The sequence below is a fragment of the Myxine glutinosa genome, chromosome 6 (assembly GCF_964187855.1).
Source record: "Myxine glutinosa chromosome 6, kmMyxGlut1.1, whole genome shotgun sequence".
In the NCBI taxonomy this organism is placed as follows: domain Eukaryota; kingdom Metazoa; phylum Chordata; class Myxini; order Myxiniformes; family Myxinidae; genus Myxine; species Myxine glutinosa.
The window spans coordinates 56,586,122-56,598,519 of record NC_136266.1 but is presented as its reverse complement, the minus strand read 5'-3'; the positions used below and the strand labels follow the sequence as shown (position 1 = coordinate 56,598,519).

Genomic DNA, 12,398 nt, shown 5'->3' with positions numbered 1-12,398 from the left:
GATCTTTTCTACGCCCGCTAATTCACCCAGATACACTTTTTCGAAATTCCAACTTCTTTCCTGGAAGTCCTTGCACTGTCCATATGTTTTATACCTCTCCCACCTCCCCCCAAGCCCTCTCCCTCCCACAATTCTCTCAAATGTTGTGTTTGTGTCCTTCCCCCTCTCTCCCCATCTTGTCTACCGCTCCCCTTATTTTGTGTTTTATGTGGCAGTTTATGTTGGTTTGACTTTTTGTGTGATTACGGTTAGCTCTTTCACGAGCCTCGATCTTGTATACAAAAAAAAACAAAAAAAACCACGGCTGGAATGGTACTTTATGTCCTGGGTATTGTTCTATACCGACAGCTTGATTCTATCACCTCACTTTGTGTTGACATACAAAGATGAACAGCGATTTCGTAGGCCTTAGGAATGCATTGCTTGAATTTAATTATGATAACGATCATGGGTCGGACACACACACACACACACACACACACACCTTTTTATGTTCCCCCCCTCAACCCCCCCCCCCCCCCCCCCCCGCCCCAATACTTTTTTTTTGAAAAATAAATACATTTTTGAGCTTTCAGCCATCTAAAAAAATAAAAGCTTCCTTTTTTATTTTCTTTCTTCTATTGTGATATTTTTTAACCACAGGTTTCTGCCTGTTAAAATTATATAAAAATAGTAGATACGATGGTTGAAAAAAAGTCAGTCCCACCCTCTTCTTCCTGCATACAGCACATAGCTGTGAGTTTGCATGAAGTTTTTGCTGGGAGCATAGCTGTGCTGCTGATGTAGTGCGCTCTGTATGTTGGGGTGGGAACTTGTAATTTCTTCATGGTGGCGGCGATAGCTCGCCTACTTTTCACGAAGGACACCGTGGTATCTAACGTCCACAACTAAAGCTATCAGACGTGATGTACATCTTAACGACGGCTTACACATCGATACTTAGTCCTGCCTGTGAAACACCAGTATGGCAGTTTATAGCAGCGTCGAGATTATAGCAGCGAGCTAATCAGTACAGAGGTGAGTGTGCAAAAGGCTGGGGTATCTTTGCAGCAGTGGCCCTATAAAATGCTGATTCTTATCACCCACACATGGGAAAGTGTTTTTTTTTTTCAGAATAACAATTTTGTCAGCAGAAACGATTATCGCACAAACTTTACCAAGCCTCACCAGGATGGTCCAGAAATGACGATTCTTTGTAGCATGCTTTATGGCTCGGCATTGCAGAGCCAGAAGAGATGGTTGCTTCTGCAACAAGGTATCGATGGCCTGACAAAGAACCAGATCCATTTCTTTTTTAGAGCTTTCCAGTTTCAAAGGGAACCCTTCTTCGGAACCATGTCCATTGTTTGGCAGACAAGTGTCAGTCTCTGGGATCTTTGTGCGCAAGCGAGATGGAACGGTCTGTCCTTGAACCACTGCACAACTGCTCTTTTTGTCTGCAACCACCTCCATTCTTGCAGATGTACGCTGATCTTTTCTTCCTCCTATATAAATTAAAATCCTACAAAACAGACATATCTTTAAACAAAATGCAAGTTATTCTTAAAAATACAAAAATTACTGTGCAATAAATCACAATTATTTTTCAATAACAATTCATCGTCATAATTTTCCTTTGAGGCACAATTTCCATATTTAATGTCTATGTATTAATCAGACAATAAACCAAATTGTAACAAAACCGAGATTTGATCATAACAATTTTTAAGCGGTGAAGCCACTTCAAAATTTGGCTAGATTCTTCCTTCCATCCGACCGTCGAAACTGAAAAACCTTTCTAACCCACCATGTTTAATTCTAGAGGGCTGTAAAGAGTAGTTCTAAAGGAAGGGTAGTTCTAAAGGGTTCTAAAGTGTAATTCTCGAGGGTTACAAAGAGTAATTCTCAACGGTTTGAAAGGGTAATCCTAGAGGGTTCCAAAGGGAAATTTTAAAGGGTTCTGAAAGCTAATTCTAAAGAGTTCACAGCATTGAAAAACTAATAATAATCGGCCCCTAATGGGGTCTAAGGGGGGGGGGGGTTGCCCTCCTCCCTCCCCCCAAAAGTAGGTATTTGTTATTTTCTCAGAAACTACACACACAATTTCAATGAAACTTGAATACAACATTCATCACCCGTGATGCATCAACGTTTGTTCACGACATTTAAAAAAATAAAAAATAAAAAAATCAGGGTTTAAGGGGATATGTGGGGGGTTTGACACCCCCTAAATTAGTGTGGCGTTCCTGGCGATTAAAATCTTTACCAGGAAACAGATTAGCCGAGCAAGCCTCAACTCTGGGGCGATGATCAAATGCGGACTTTATATATACGCGGAGGAAGAAAGTGAAAGGAAGCAATGAAGGGTATTACCTGTGGTCCGCCGGCAGTTCCCGAACCTGCAGAAAATAAAAAACCGGATTTAAAATGTACAAAAATAAACAGATTTATTAAAACGGAATGACAGTAACAAGAAAAACGCGACGAAAAATAAAGTTCCTATATGGAGCACTCCCAGAACAGACACCGTACACAGACAGAGGGGAATTCAAGAACTGGAAGTGGGAGAGTAACCAGGGAGAGATTTAGAGGGAGAGAGAGATAAGGAGTCACGGACGTCTTGAAGGAGGAAATCAGGCCCATCAACCCTGTGCAACCCTTTAATACTCATGTAACCCTCTGTCTAGCATGTTTGTAGGTATCAATTAGCCTGTCCCCCACTCAATGGGAGACAGGGTTCTACGTGTGTGTGTGTGTGTGTGTGTGTGTGTGTGTGTGTGTGTGTGTGTGTGTGTGTGTGTGTGTGTGTGTGTGTGTGTGTGTCGTTGGTTGTTATCTCCATTTGCGGGTTTCAAGAGGTGGAACGGAGTGCTCCCAAGACACAAAGTATCCACCTCTGCTTCGATAAGGGATAATGGACCAAGTTGTTCAACTTTTTAAGAGTTTTGTTCCAAGGGCTCTTTCCAGGATCATTACCGAACCCCGGATTGCCTCCAGTTGTAGCTCATTTGTGATAATATTCCCGGGGATGTATTTTTAAATCTCAATGCGGTTCTTCTTTATCATTCCTGTTACTCCAATTATCACTGGTTCAATTTCAACACTCTTCAGCTTCCAAGATCTCTTGACCTTGTGTATGTGTCGTTGGTTGGGAGGGTTTTCCAGATGGTCTTTTCGGAGAGACATAGTGAGAGTGTGAGATTTGTCAGGATTGAATGATATGTTCCACTTGTTTGACCAGTTTGTGATTTTGTCCAGTTCTGTGGAGTGGGGAGCCTGCTGCCTGCTGATCTGTGGGTTGAGATATGGAGTGGCAGAGAGTGGAGTCATCAGCAAAGAGATAGAAAGGATTTTTCAGAGTATGAGAGATCATTAATGAAGACCAGAAAAAGCACAGGGCCCAGAACACTGCCTTGAGGAACTCCAGCCTGAACAGGAAGGGAAGATGAGAGAATTCCATTTAGAGCCAGGTTGACTACGACAGGAGAGGAAGTTTGCGAGCCATGAGTGGAGATTTCCCTAGATACCATAAAAGGAGAGTTTGGTGAGCAGGGTGGGGTACCAGACCTTATCAAAGGCACGAGACCTGTCAAGGGAGATAGCTCTGATTTCCGATTTGGCGTTGAGGACCTCCATCCATTGTTGAGATAGCAGAAGCAGCATATCCAGAGTAGAGTGACCTGGTCTGAATCCAAATTGATGATTAGAGATCAGGCCATTGGAGTAGAGGAAGGATTTAATATCAGATGGAATCCATGATCTTGCTGATTGGAAACAGGCTTATTGGTCTGTCGTTGCAAGGATCTGTTTGTGCACCTTTCTTATGTAAAGCGGTAATGTTGGCTGATTTTGAAGCAGATGTCAGATGACCTTGAGCAAAAGAGAGGATGAATAGAACAGAGAGAGGGTGTGATAGAGCGGAAGAGCAGGATTTTGGACCTGTGGGATGATGCTGTCTGGTCCTGTCGAGATTTGACAGAATCGGAGTCGAGATTTGACAGAAACTTCTCCACCTTGTTGGGAGAGAAGGACACAGAGTCCAGGAGCAGCTGGGTTTGACTGGGTGAGGTGGGAACAGAGAGAGATGGGTTTGGCACACAATATTTTGAGGCAAACACAGAGTTGAGGCATTCGACTTTTTCAGGTACGGAGTCAACTGTGTAGCCGTTTGAGGTAGGGGAGGGGATGGAAGGGGAACAAACACCAGAAACAGATTTGCCGAGATGTCACCAGGATTTGGAGGAGGGAGACAGGTTTGAGAGTTCAGTCTTGAGAGCAGAGAGATATCGTTTCCTGGCTCTCGAGGGTAGACACACACTTGTTCCGAGCTTTGTGAAAGGAATGGAGATTGCCTTCAGTTTGATTTACCTTCCATGAGGTAAAGGCAAGTTGTTTCATGGCAACTGTCTCACTACAATATTCAGTGTACCTTGGATGGGAGGAAGAGAATGACAACTGAAGACAAGATGGGATAAATCTGTGCATGACAGAGAGTAAATTTCTTTGGAAAAACTTCCAGGATGAGTTGATGTCAGAGGCAGTAGAGATGGGAGACCAGTCCAGATGTTTGATGGCTGCTTGAAGACCATGCCAGTTGGCTTGATTGGAATGCCAGACTCGTCGACGCTGAGGAGGCTCGCTGATAACGGCCACAGAGATGTCCACTTTAGCAAGCAAATGATCAGATAAACCGATTGGAGCAGAAGAAGAACAGCAGACATTTGCAGAGAAGTTAGTCATAACCAAGTCCAGAAGAGAAGATGTACTGGTGACTGAGATCTGGGTCGGGAAATTGACAGATTGTGTCAGTCCCAATGAGTCGCAGAAGTCCTTTGCTGAGGTGCCAAGGCTGGTGCGAAAGGTTGTGATTGATAGCTAGCTAGCATGATGACTGTTGAAATTGCCACATATGAGGAAGAGAGTCGAGATGAGTGGATAGAAGTTGGTCCATGTTGTCGGACAGCGAGATGTAAATGGAGTCATCACTGTTTGGTGGACGGTACAACACACATATGAACAAAAGGTGGAGAGGAGAAGAGGCCATAGCCAGAGGTACTCATGATGTTTGGGAGGTGGAAGAGCAGTACACGGAGAGTGAGAAATATTTTTAATATACAGTGTAACTCCGCCACCAGGATGAGGTTCGGGTCTCTCCTGCCAAAGGAGGGAGTAACCAGGGAGAGATAAATTAACCAGGGAGAGTAACAAGGGAGAGATGTAGAGGGAGAGAGATAAGGAGTCAGGGACATCTTGAAGGAGGAAAGTCTCTGTGAAGCAGATTAAGCCTGATTTGTGAAAAGCAACCTGTATAGAGAGATCATTCAGGTTTGAGCGAAGGCCCCGGATTTTCGACGTCCATACCGTTAAGGAAGAAGGAGGGGGAGCATCGGGTACAGGACAGGGGAGGGGAGGGGGGGGATAGGGAAAGTTGAGGGAGAGAAGGTGGTAGCGAGAGCAGTTGATAGTGTGTCAGAGATTGCAGAAGAGCAAGGAGAGAGGGCAGGATGAGGAAGAGGACAAAAGTTTAGGTGGTGATGGGATGAGGAACAGTGGGGAGTAATATGAGGGTGGCAGAGGGAAGTATTAGATTGGAGGAAGTGGAGGAATGATTTGGATGAGAGAGGAAGAGGAAGGGGGAGGAAGGGATGAGCTAAGAGACAACTTTGAGGAAAATGAGTGAGGGGAGATTAGAAAGGGAGAAGTGGAAAGTGGGGGGGGGGGGGGGGGGGTGGGAGAGAGTGAGGGGAGTTTTGAAAGAGAGGGGTCAGGGGGGACTTTTGAAAGAGAGGGGTCAAGGGGAGTTTTGAAGGGGAGGGGTGAAGGGGGAGATTTGAAGGGGAGGGGTGAGGGGGAAGGTAGAGATGAAATGGGGGGAAGGAGGGAGTGGAGGGAGGGGACATGGAGTGGGACTCTGGTAAGAGATATGGTTGGTAGGATACGAGCGAGTACAAAAAGAGGAGGGAACAGACAGGGAAAGGTTTCACATGGAAGTACAACAAAAGAAACAATTAATGAAAAACAAACATTCATTGCAAACTTGGTTCTTGAGATTTTCAAGTCAGAGATACTGTCGTGCGACTCCGGGTTAACACCAGAAAGTCGCGGATGGACCGAAACGGATTTAATGGAGGCGATAACCAAACATGGATTTTGCTATCTAACGCGGGAGGAAGAAGGAAAATGGAAGGCTGAGGCAAAAGCTCACCTTCAGCCCACCGACATAGCCCCGGTCCTGTAAGAGGATTAATGAATTTGACAAACACAAATCAGAATGGACAAAAATTTTAATTTTATTCACGGACCCCGAAACAATGAAACGCGACGGCAATGAAATAAAAGTAACTAACTTGGGATCCCACACACCGACTTCAGAAACAAGACGAGGGAATATGAATACGAAAGAAAATGTGTCGTCGTGTAAAGTGTAAACGCGGAGCTTGAGCTTATCTGGCTCTTGTCGTCTTGTCTCCGCTGCCCACACGCGGCTTCGTTCGGCCCCGATGCACCCACGAGGTCCCACACACCAGCACCACGCACCACGAGGTCCGTGCACCAAGCACCATGCATCCAACGCAGGCCAGCGGCTCCAAGCGAGGTCAGTTTTCCCACACGATCGGCCTGCCACGTCCCAGTCAGCTCTCCCGAAGCAAACGTGCCAGCAAGTTAACTCCACTCGGGCTATATTTCAGCTCAACTCGGGCTGCGCAAGACGAAGCGCCGGATGTCCAAAACAGGCCGGTTGCGCAAACAAGAGCACTAACCGCAAGGGACGCAAGGGCTGCAAGAACACACGAACCGCAAGAGACTCTCGAGACCAACACAAATGGCGCAAGACTCACTCTCTCTCTCTCAACCTCTCTCTCTACTCTCTCTGGCGTTCGGCCCTCTCTTAAATAACCTTGCTGGTGACGTCACGTCAGCCTTGGCACGTTACCCAATCAGTGCCCTCCACTGACTCGCTAGCTGAAGGTTCACGCCTACCGCGCCACCCCAACTCTCGTCCCCTGTTCCGTGGTCATAGCGCGTGGTACTCAATGTGGTTAGGCCTGTCGGAGGTGCAACTGGCGGTGGCGCCCATCGGCGGTGTCCTGGCTTGGTTTCCTTGCCTGTTCGTCTTTCATAATTGTCAGGGAAGGGCGTTATTTAGTGTTGCAATAAAGATCCTAACTAAGTGTCGAAGTGGTTGCGATGCCAAAAGGGACAAAGGTTTGGCTGACCAGGTGAGACACACAGGGGTGCTACTCTTTAATCCCTAACTCTATTTATCACACGAACATCCTGGTATGCTCACAAGTAGATATCTTACTCGACAAAACGCCTACACATGAAAAGTACAAGTCCGATTCCTTACCGCGACAGACGAATACCTCCCTACACAGATCTATCTGGCTCTACATATTGCTACCCCACCCGACATAACAATACATTTGAAAACGTTAGAGGAGGGGTGGAATAAAGGCGAGTGTTGAGAATGTAGAAAGGAAGAGCTGTACATGTTGTAATGATAGGATTTATTTAAAAGCAATCTTTTGTAGAGGAAGAAGAAGAATGAATTGAAGTGGAATAGAGAATTCAACACAGGAGAAAGAGGAAATTTGAACATTGTAAAAGGCACCGTGATTTGCACACAAGGCACCGTCAAAGGTTTCATTAAATCATCAATTTTTGTCTGAGCGACTTGAAATTTTAAGAATTTGCATTTTGGGTCATTTTATTGGTTCACCAATCAAAAGCTGGAAGCCGATTTTTTTTTTATCATAAAAGGCAATTTTCATTTTGTATTTTTTAAACTGTTTTTGTCATGTTCAGCATATGGAAAAGGAGACGTCTGAATACAAATAGACGTGCAGATGGGCTTTGCATTTTCAGATGCTTTCTGCTTCCAATTTCAATTCCTATCGACTGTTTCTGCCCAGGTCTAAAATCCCATAGAAACCAATGGAGATCAGAAGGACAATTCTATGGATCTCTATTGGAATTTACACTTTCTATTGCTTTCTGCGGGAACCAGTAGAGTTCCAGTAGCAACACAACCAGATTCGGTTTAAACCAATAGAAACCACGAGATGGCAACTGGTTTGAAAACCATAGAAACCAATAAAAACCACCTTTAGAGGTCATTTTTCCCCGCAAAGCGGGGGTTGGCCTTTTTCGGGCACCGTGGTTGTTGATGTTTTTGTTGGTCCCCTTTTTGAAGCAATGTTTTACGGCCGGATGCCCTTCCTGTCGCCAACCCTGTTTGTCGCCTTTTTATGACACAGGGAATTACCAGTGAACTGGTACTCAATTAGCCGACCTCGGAAGGATGACAGGCTGAGTCAACCCGCCTGGCGTTAATTCAGCGATCGACCGGGATTCGAACCCAGGATCCGAGGATCCTAAGCTGGCACCCGAGCCGCTACACCAACACCAGAAACCAATTGCAACCTTCATATTCAACTGGTCCTGGAGAAACCATGAGAGTTAACTGGTCTGAAACGCCACAGACCAACCAAAATACTTTAATTACCTCCACCACCAAAGGTGGATGGAGGGTATGTTTTCACCCCTGTTTGTTTATCTGTTTGTGAACAAGATATCTCAAAAAGTTGTGGACGGATTTGGACTAAATTTGGCAGAGAGGTTGTGTATGTGACAAGGACAAAATTATTAGATTTTGGTGAAGATCAGGATTCGGATCCGGCTACTATAATTTTTTAAGTGATTCTTCACCATTGGGAGATAGGGCCAAAAACGATACATAGCAACAACAACAACATGCATTTTAAGGCCATTTTCCCTGCCAGAGCGGGGGTTAGCCTTGCAGTCCCCATGACAATCTTCTCCAACTTGCCCTATTTTCTGCATCTCCCCTTGTTAACCCCCTTGCCCACATTTCTTCTTCCACCATCTTTAGCCAAGTCTTTCTCGGTCTTCCCCATCCTCTACTCCCTTCTACATTCATTTCCATCACTCTTCTCAACCAGTCACATTCATCCTTCCTCAACAATGACCAAACCATTTCAACCTGTTCCTCTTCACAGCATCAATCACAGGCTCTATTCCCATCATCTTTCGCAATTCATCATTTGTCTTCCTCTCTCTCTCAACGATACTCCGCACATCCATCAAACCATTCGCATTTCCACCCTTTCCAACCTTCGTTGCTGCTCTACGTTCATTACCCATGTCTCGCTCCCATAAATCACAACACTTTTCACACATGCAGCATACACCTTTCCCTTCAGCTTCAACGACACTCCCCTCCTCATCAGCACGCCACTCAGTTCCCGAAACTTCTTCCATGCACATCTCACTCCAGCAACCGTTGCCAAGTCTGATCCACCTTCTCCATTCAGCATGTCTCCGAGGTAGCAAAATGTTTTCACACCTTCCAGCTTCACGCTGTCTCCAAGATCCAACTCAACATTTCCTCCATCTGCAGCTCCCTCTGTGCACACCTTACATTTGAATGTAGCTGCCACACTGGTTAATGACCCTCTCAGACCACTACATTTTTGATGAACCCACTCAGCGCACATTGTACATTGAATGGAGTTCACTCCGACACCCTTCCTGCACACAGCAGAGGGCCACTTCCCAGTTCTTTTCACCTCACCACATGCTTTACCACTTGCCATCACCTTCGTCTTTCCGATATTCACCTTCAGACCTTTTGTCTCCATACATTCCTTCCACTTGTTCATCTTTTCCTTCAGTCCATCCATACTTTCCGCAATAAACAGCAGATCATCTGCATACAACTCCCACGGTAAAACAAAAACGATACATAGCAGGATATCTGCGAGATTTGAAAAAATCTCGCGAGATCTCGAGACGACGTCACGAATTTTCGAAGCTCCACACTGTCTCCACGTTTTCAAAGTTAAGTCTGTTCACAATTGTATTTTGTCGTAACTGTATTTTATCTTTCGGCGTGTGAACTTATAGGGTGTCCCTTGGATGTTTCTCGGTGTTTATCTTTCATAAATTCATCGTTTGTTTGCCGCGCGGCGTGTGAGGCCTTGCAGCCTCAGGCTTCCCCCGTCGAAGTTTGTTTCTTCCTTCGCTGGTTTTGCTCGGTTTTTTGATTTTCCCTTCTCCCCCAAACTTCACCGAACATCTACTATTTGTCTGACGTTGTAACCCCCACACTCCCCCCTCCCCCCAAAAAAAACAAAAAAAACTTTTATTTCCCTTTCTCCTCGTGTGCTTTTGTCCCATCGTGTGCTTTTGCCTCTGCCCACGTGCGCTGTCTCGAATGTTTTATTCAGTCGTATATTACAACACGCTGTTTTTCTTCCTATATAAAAGGCTCCTTTCAATTTCCTCTTCAATTCATTCCATTTCAAAAAAATATTCAATCTCTTATGATTCCAAATCACTCCAAGCTCTAAATTCTCATTCATTCCACCCCTCCTCCATCGTTCTTAAATGGATCACTAACTTGAAAATCACAACAAACCCAATTTGTTATAAATGTTCATCTTTCATTAATCATCCACTTTCTAAACTCTACCCTTGCCCCTCCCCTCCAAATCTCCCCCCTGCCCCTTGCCCCTCCCCTCCAAATCTCCCCCCTTGCCCCTCCCCTCCAAATCTCCCCCCTTGCCCCTCCCCTCCAAATCTCCCCCCTTGCCCCTCCCCTCCAAATCTCCCACCTTGCCCCTCCCCTCCAAAACTCCCCCCCTTGCCCCTCCCAAACTCCCTCCTTGCCCTTCCCCTCCAAAACTCCCCCCTTGCCCCTCCCATTCAAAACTCTCCCCCCAACCCCTCCCCTTCAAATCTCCCCCCCAACCATCCCTCCCAAATTCTCCCTCCTCCAACCTCCTTCTCAAAGCTGCCTCCTCCCCACTTCGTCTCCCTTCTATCTCATACCTCCACCTCCCCCAACCTTCTACTTTCCTCTGCCCCCCGCCCCCCCCTCAAACAACCCCTCACTGTGCCTCATCCCATCACCATCAAACCTTTCATCCTCCTCATCCTTCCCTTTCTTGTAACTCTTCTGTAATCTCTGACACACTATCAACTGCTCTTCCTACCTCCCCCTCTCACCCTTCATCTGACCCTACCCCTCACCTCCCCTGTCCTGCACCCGATGCTCTCTCTCCTGCACCCGATGCTCTCTCTCCTGCAACCGATGCTCTCTCTCTCTCCTGCAACCGATGCTCTCTCTCTCTCCTGCAACCGATGCTCTCTCTCCTGCAACCGATGCTCTCTCTCCTGCAACCGATGCTCTCTCTCCTGCAACCGATGCTCTCTCTCCTGCACCCGATGCCCCTCTCTCCTCATTAACGGTATGGACCTCAAACATCCGGGGCCTTCGCTCAAACCTGATTGATCTCTCCATTCAGGTTGCTTCTGACAATCCAGACTTGATCTGCTTAACAGAAACTTTCCTCCTTCAAGATGTCTCCGATTCCTTAATATCTCTTCCTGGTTACTCCCTCCTCTGGTACGATAGACCTGAGCCTCGTCCTGGTGGTGGGGTGGCTATCTTTATCAAAAACTCTTCCTCACTCTCCCTGCACTGCCCTCTCTCCACCCCACCCCCAGCAGTACCTCTGGCTACGGCTTCCTCTCCGCTCCCACCTTTTGTTCATATGTGTTCTGTACCGTCCTCCAAACAGTGATGACTCCATTTACATTTAGCTGTCGGACAACATGGACCAACTTCTATCAACTCATCCAAACTCTCTCTTCCTCATATGTGGCGACTTCAACTGTCATCATGCCAGCTGGCTGGGTGTGGGTTCATCTCTCACCAGCCATGGCACCTCAGCAAAGGACTTCTGCGACTCATTGGGACTGACACAATCTGTCAATTTCCCGACCCGGATCTCAGTCAATGGAGTATCTTCTCTTCTGGACTTGGTTATGACTAACTTCCCTGCAAATGTCTGCTGCTCTTCTTCTGCTCCAATCGGTTCTACTGATCATGTGCTTGTTAAAGTGGACATCTCTCTGGCCATTCTCAGAGAGCCTCCTCAGCGCCAACGAGTTTGGCATTTCAATCAGGCCGACTGGCACAGTCTGCAAGCAGCCATCAATCATCTGGATTGGTCTCCCATCTCTACTGCCTCTGACATCAATTCTTCCTGAGAATTCTTCCAAAGCAAACTGCTCTCTCTCATGCACAGATTTATCCCATCTCGTCTTCAGTTGTCTTACCCTTCCTCCCGTCCATGGTACACTGAATCTTGTGGTGAGGCAGTTGCCCTGAAACAGCTTGCCTTTGCCTCTTGGAAGGCAAATCCAACTGAAGGCAATCTCAGTTCCTTCCACCAAGCTCGAAACAAGTGTGTGTCTACCCTCAGGAGTGCCAGGAAGCACTATCTCTCCACACTCAAGATTGAACTCTCAAACCTGTCTCCTTCCTCCAAATCCTGGTGGCATCTGGTCAAATCCGTTTCTGGCGTTTGTTCCCCCCCATCCCCTCC

General features: G+C 46.4%; 1 protein-coding gene across 3 annotated transcripts in view; it reads right to left on the bottom strand.

Annotated features, from left to right (window-relative positions):
- The window catches only part of LOC137429811 (uncharacterized), a 53,848-nt gene that overhangs the window by 37,152 nt on the left and 4,298 nt on the right, over positions 1-12,398 (bottom strand). For 2 of the 3 annotated variants that reach the window (XM_078779881.1, XM_068120080.2), the window contains 2 exons: positions 2,353-2,378; positions 1,168-1,501 (listed from right to left, as the gene is read on the bottom strand). In XM_078779881.1, coding sequence (XP_078636007.1) covers positions 1,168-1,452 — 285 coding nt within the window. In that variant the 5' untranslated portion in view covers positions 1,453-1,501; positions 2,353-2,378. Of the gene's footprint in view, positions 1-1,167; positions 1,502-2,352; positions 2,379-9,623; positions 9,772-12,398 lie in introns of those variants that run through there. The other variant, XM_068120079.2, reaches the window with a different exon arrangement.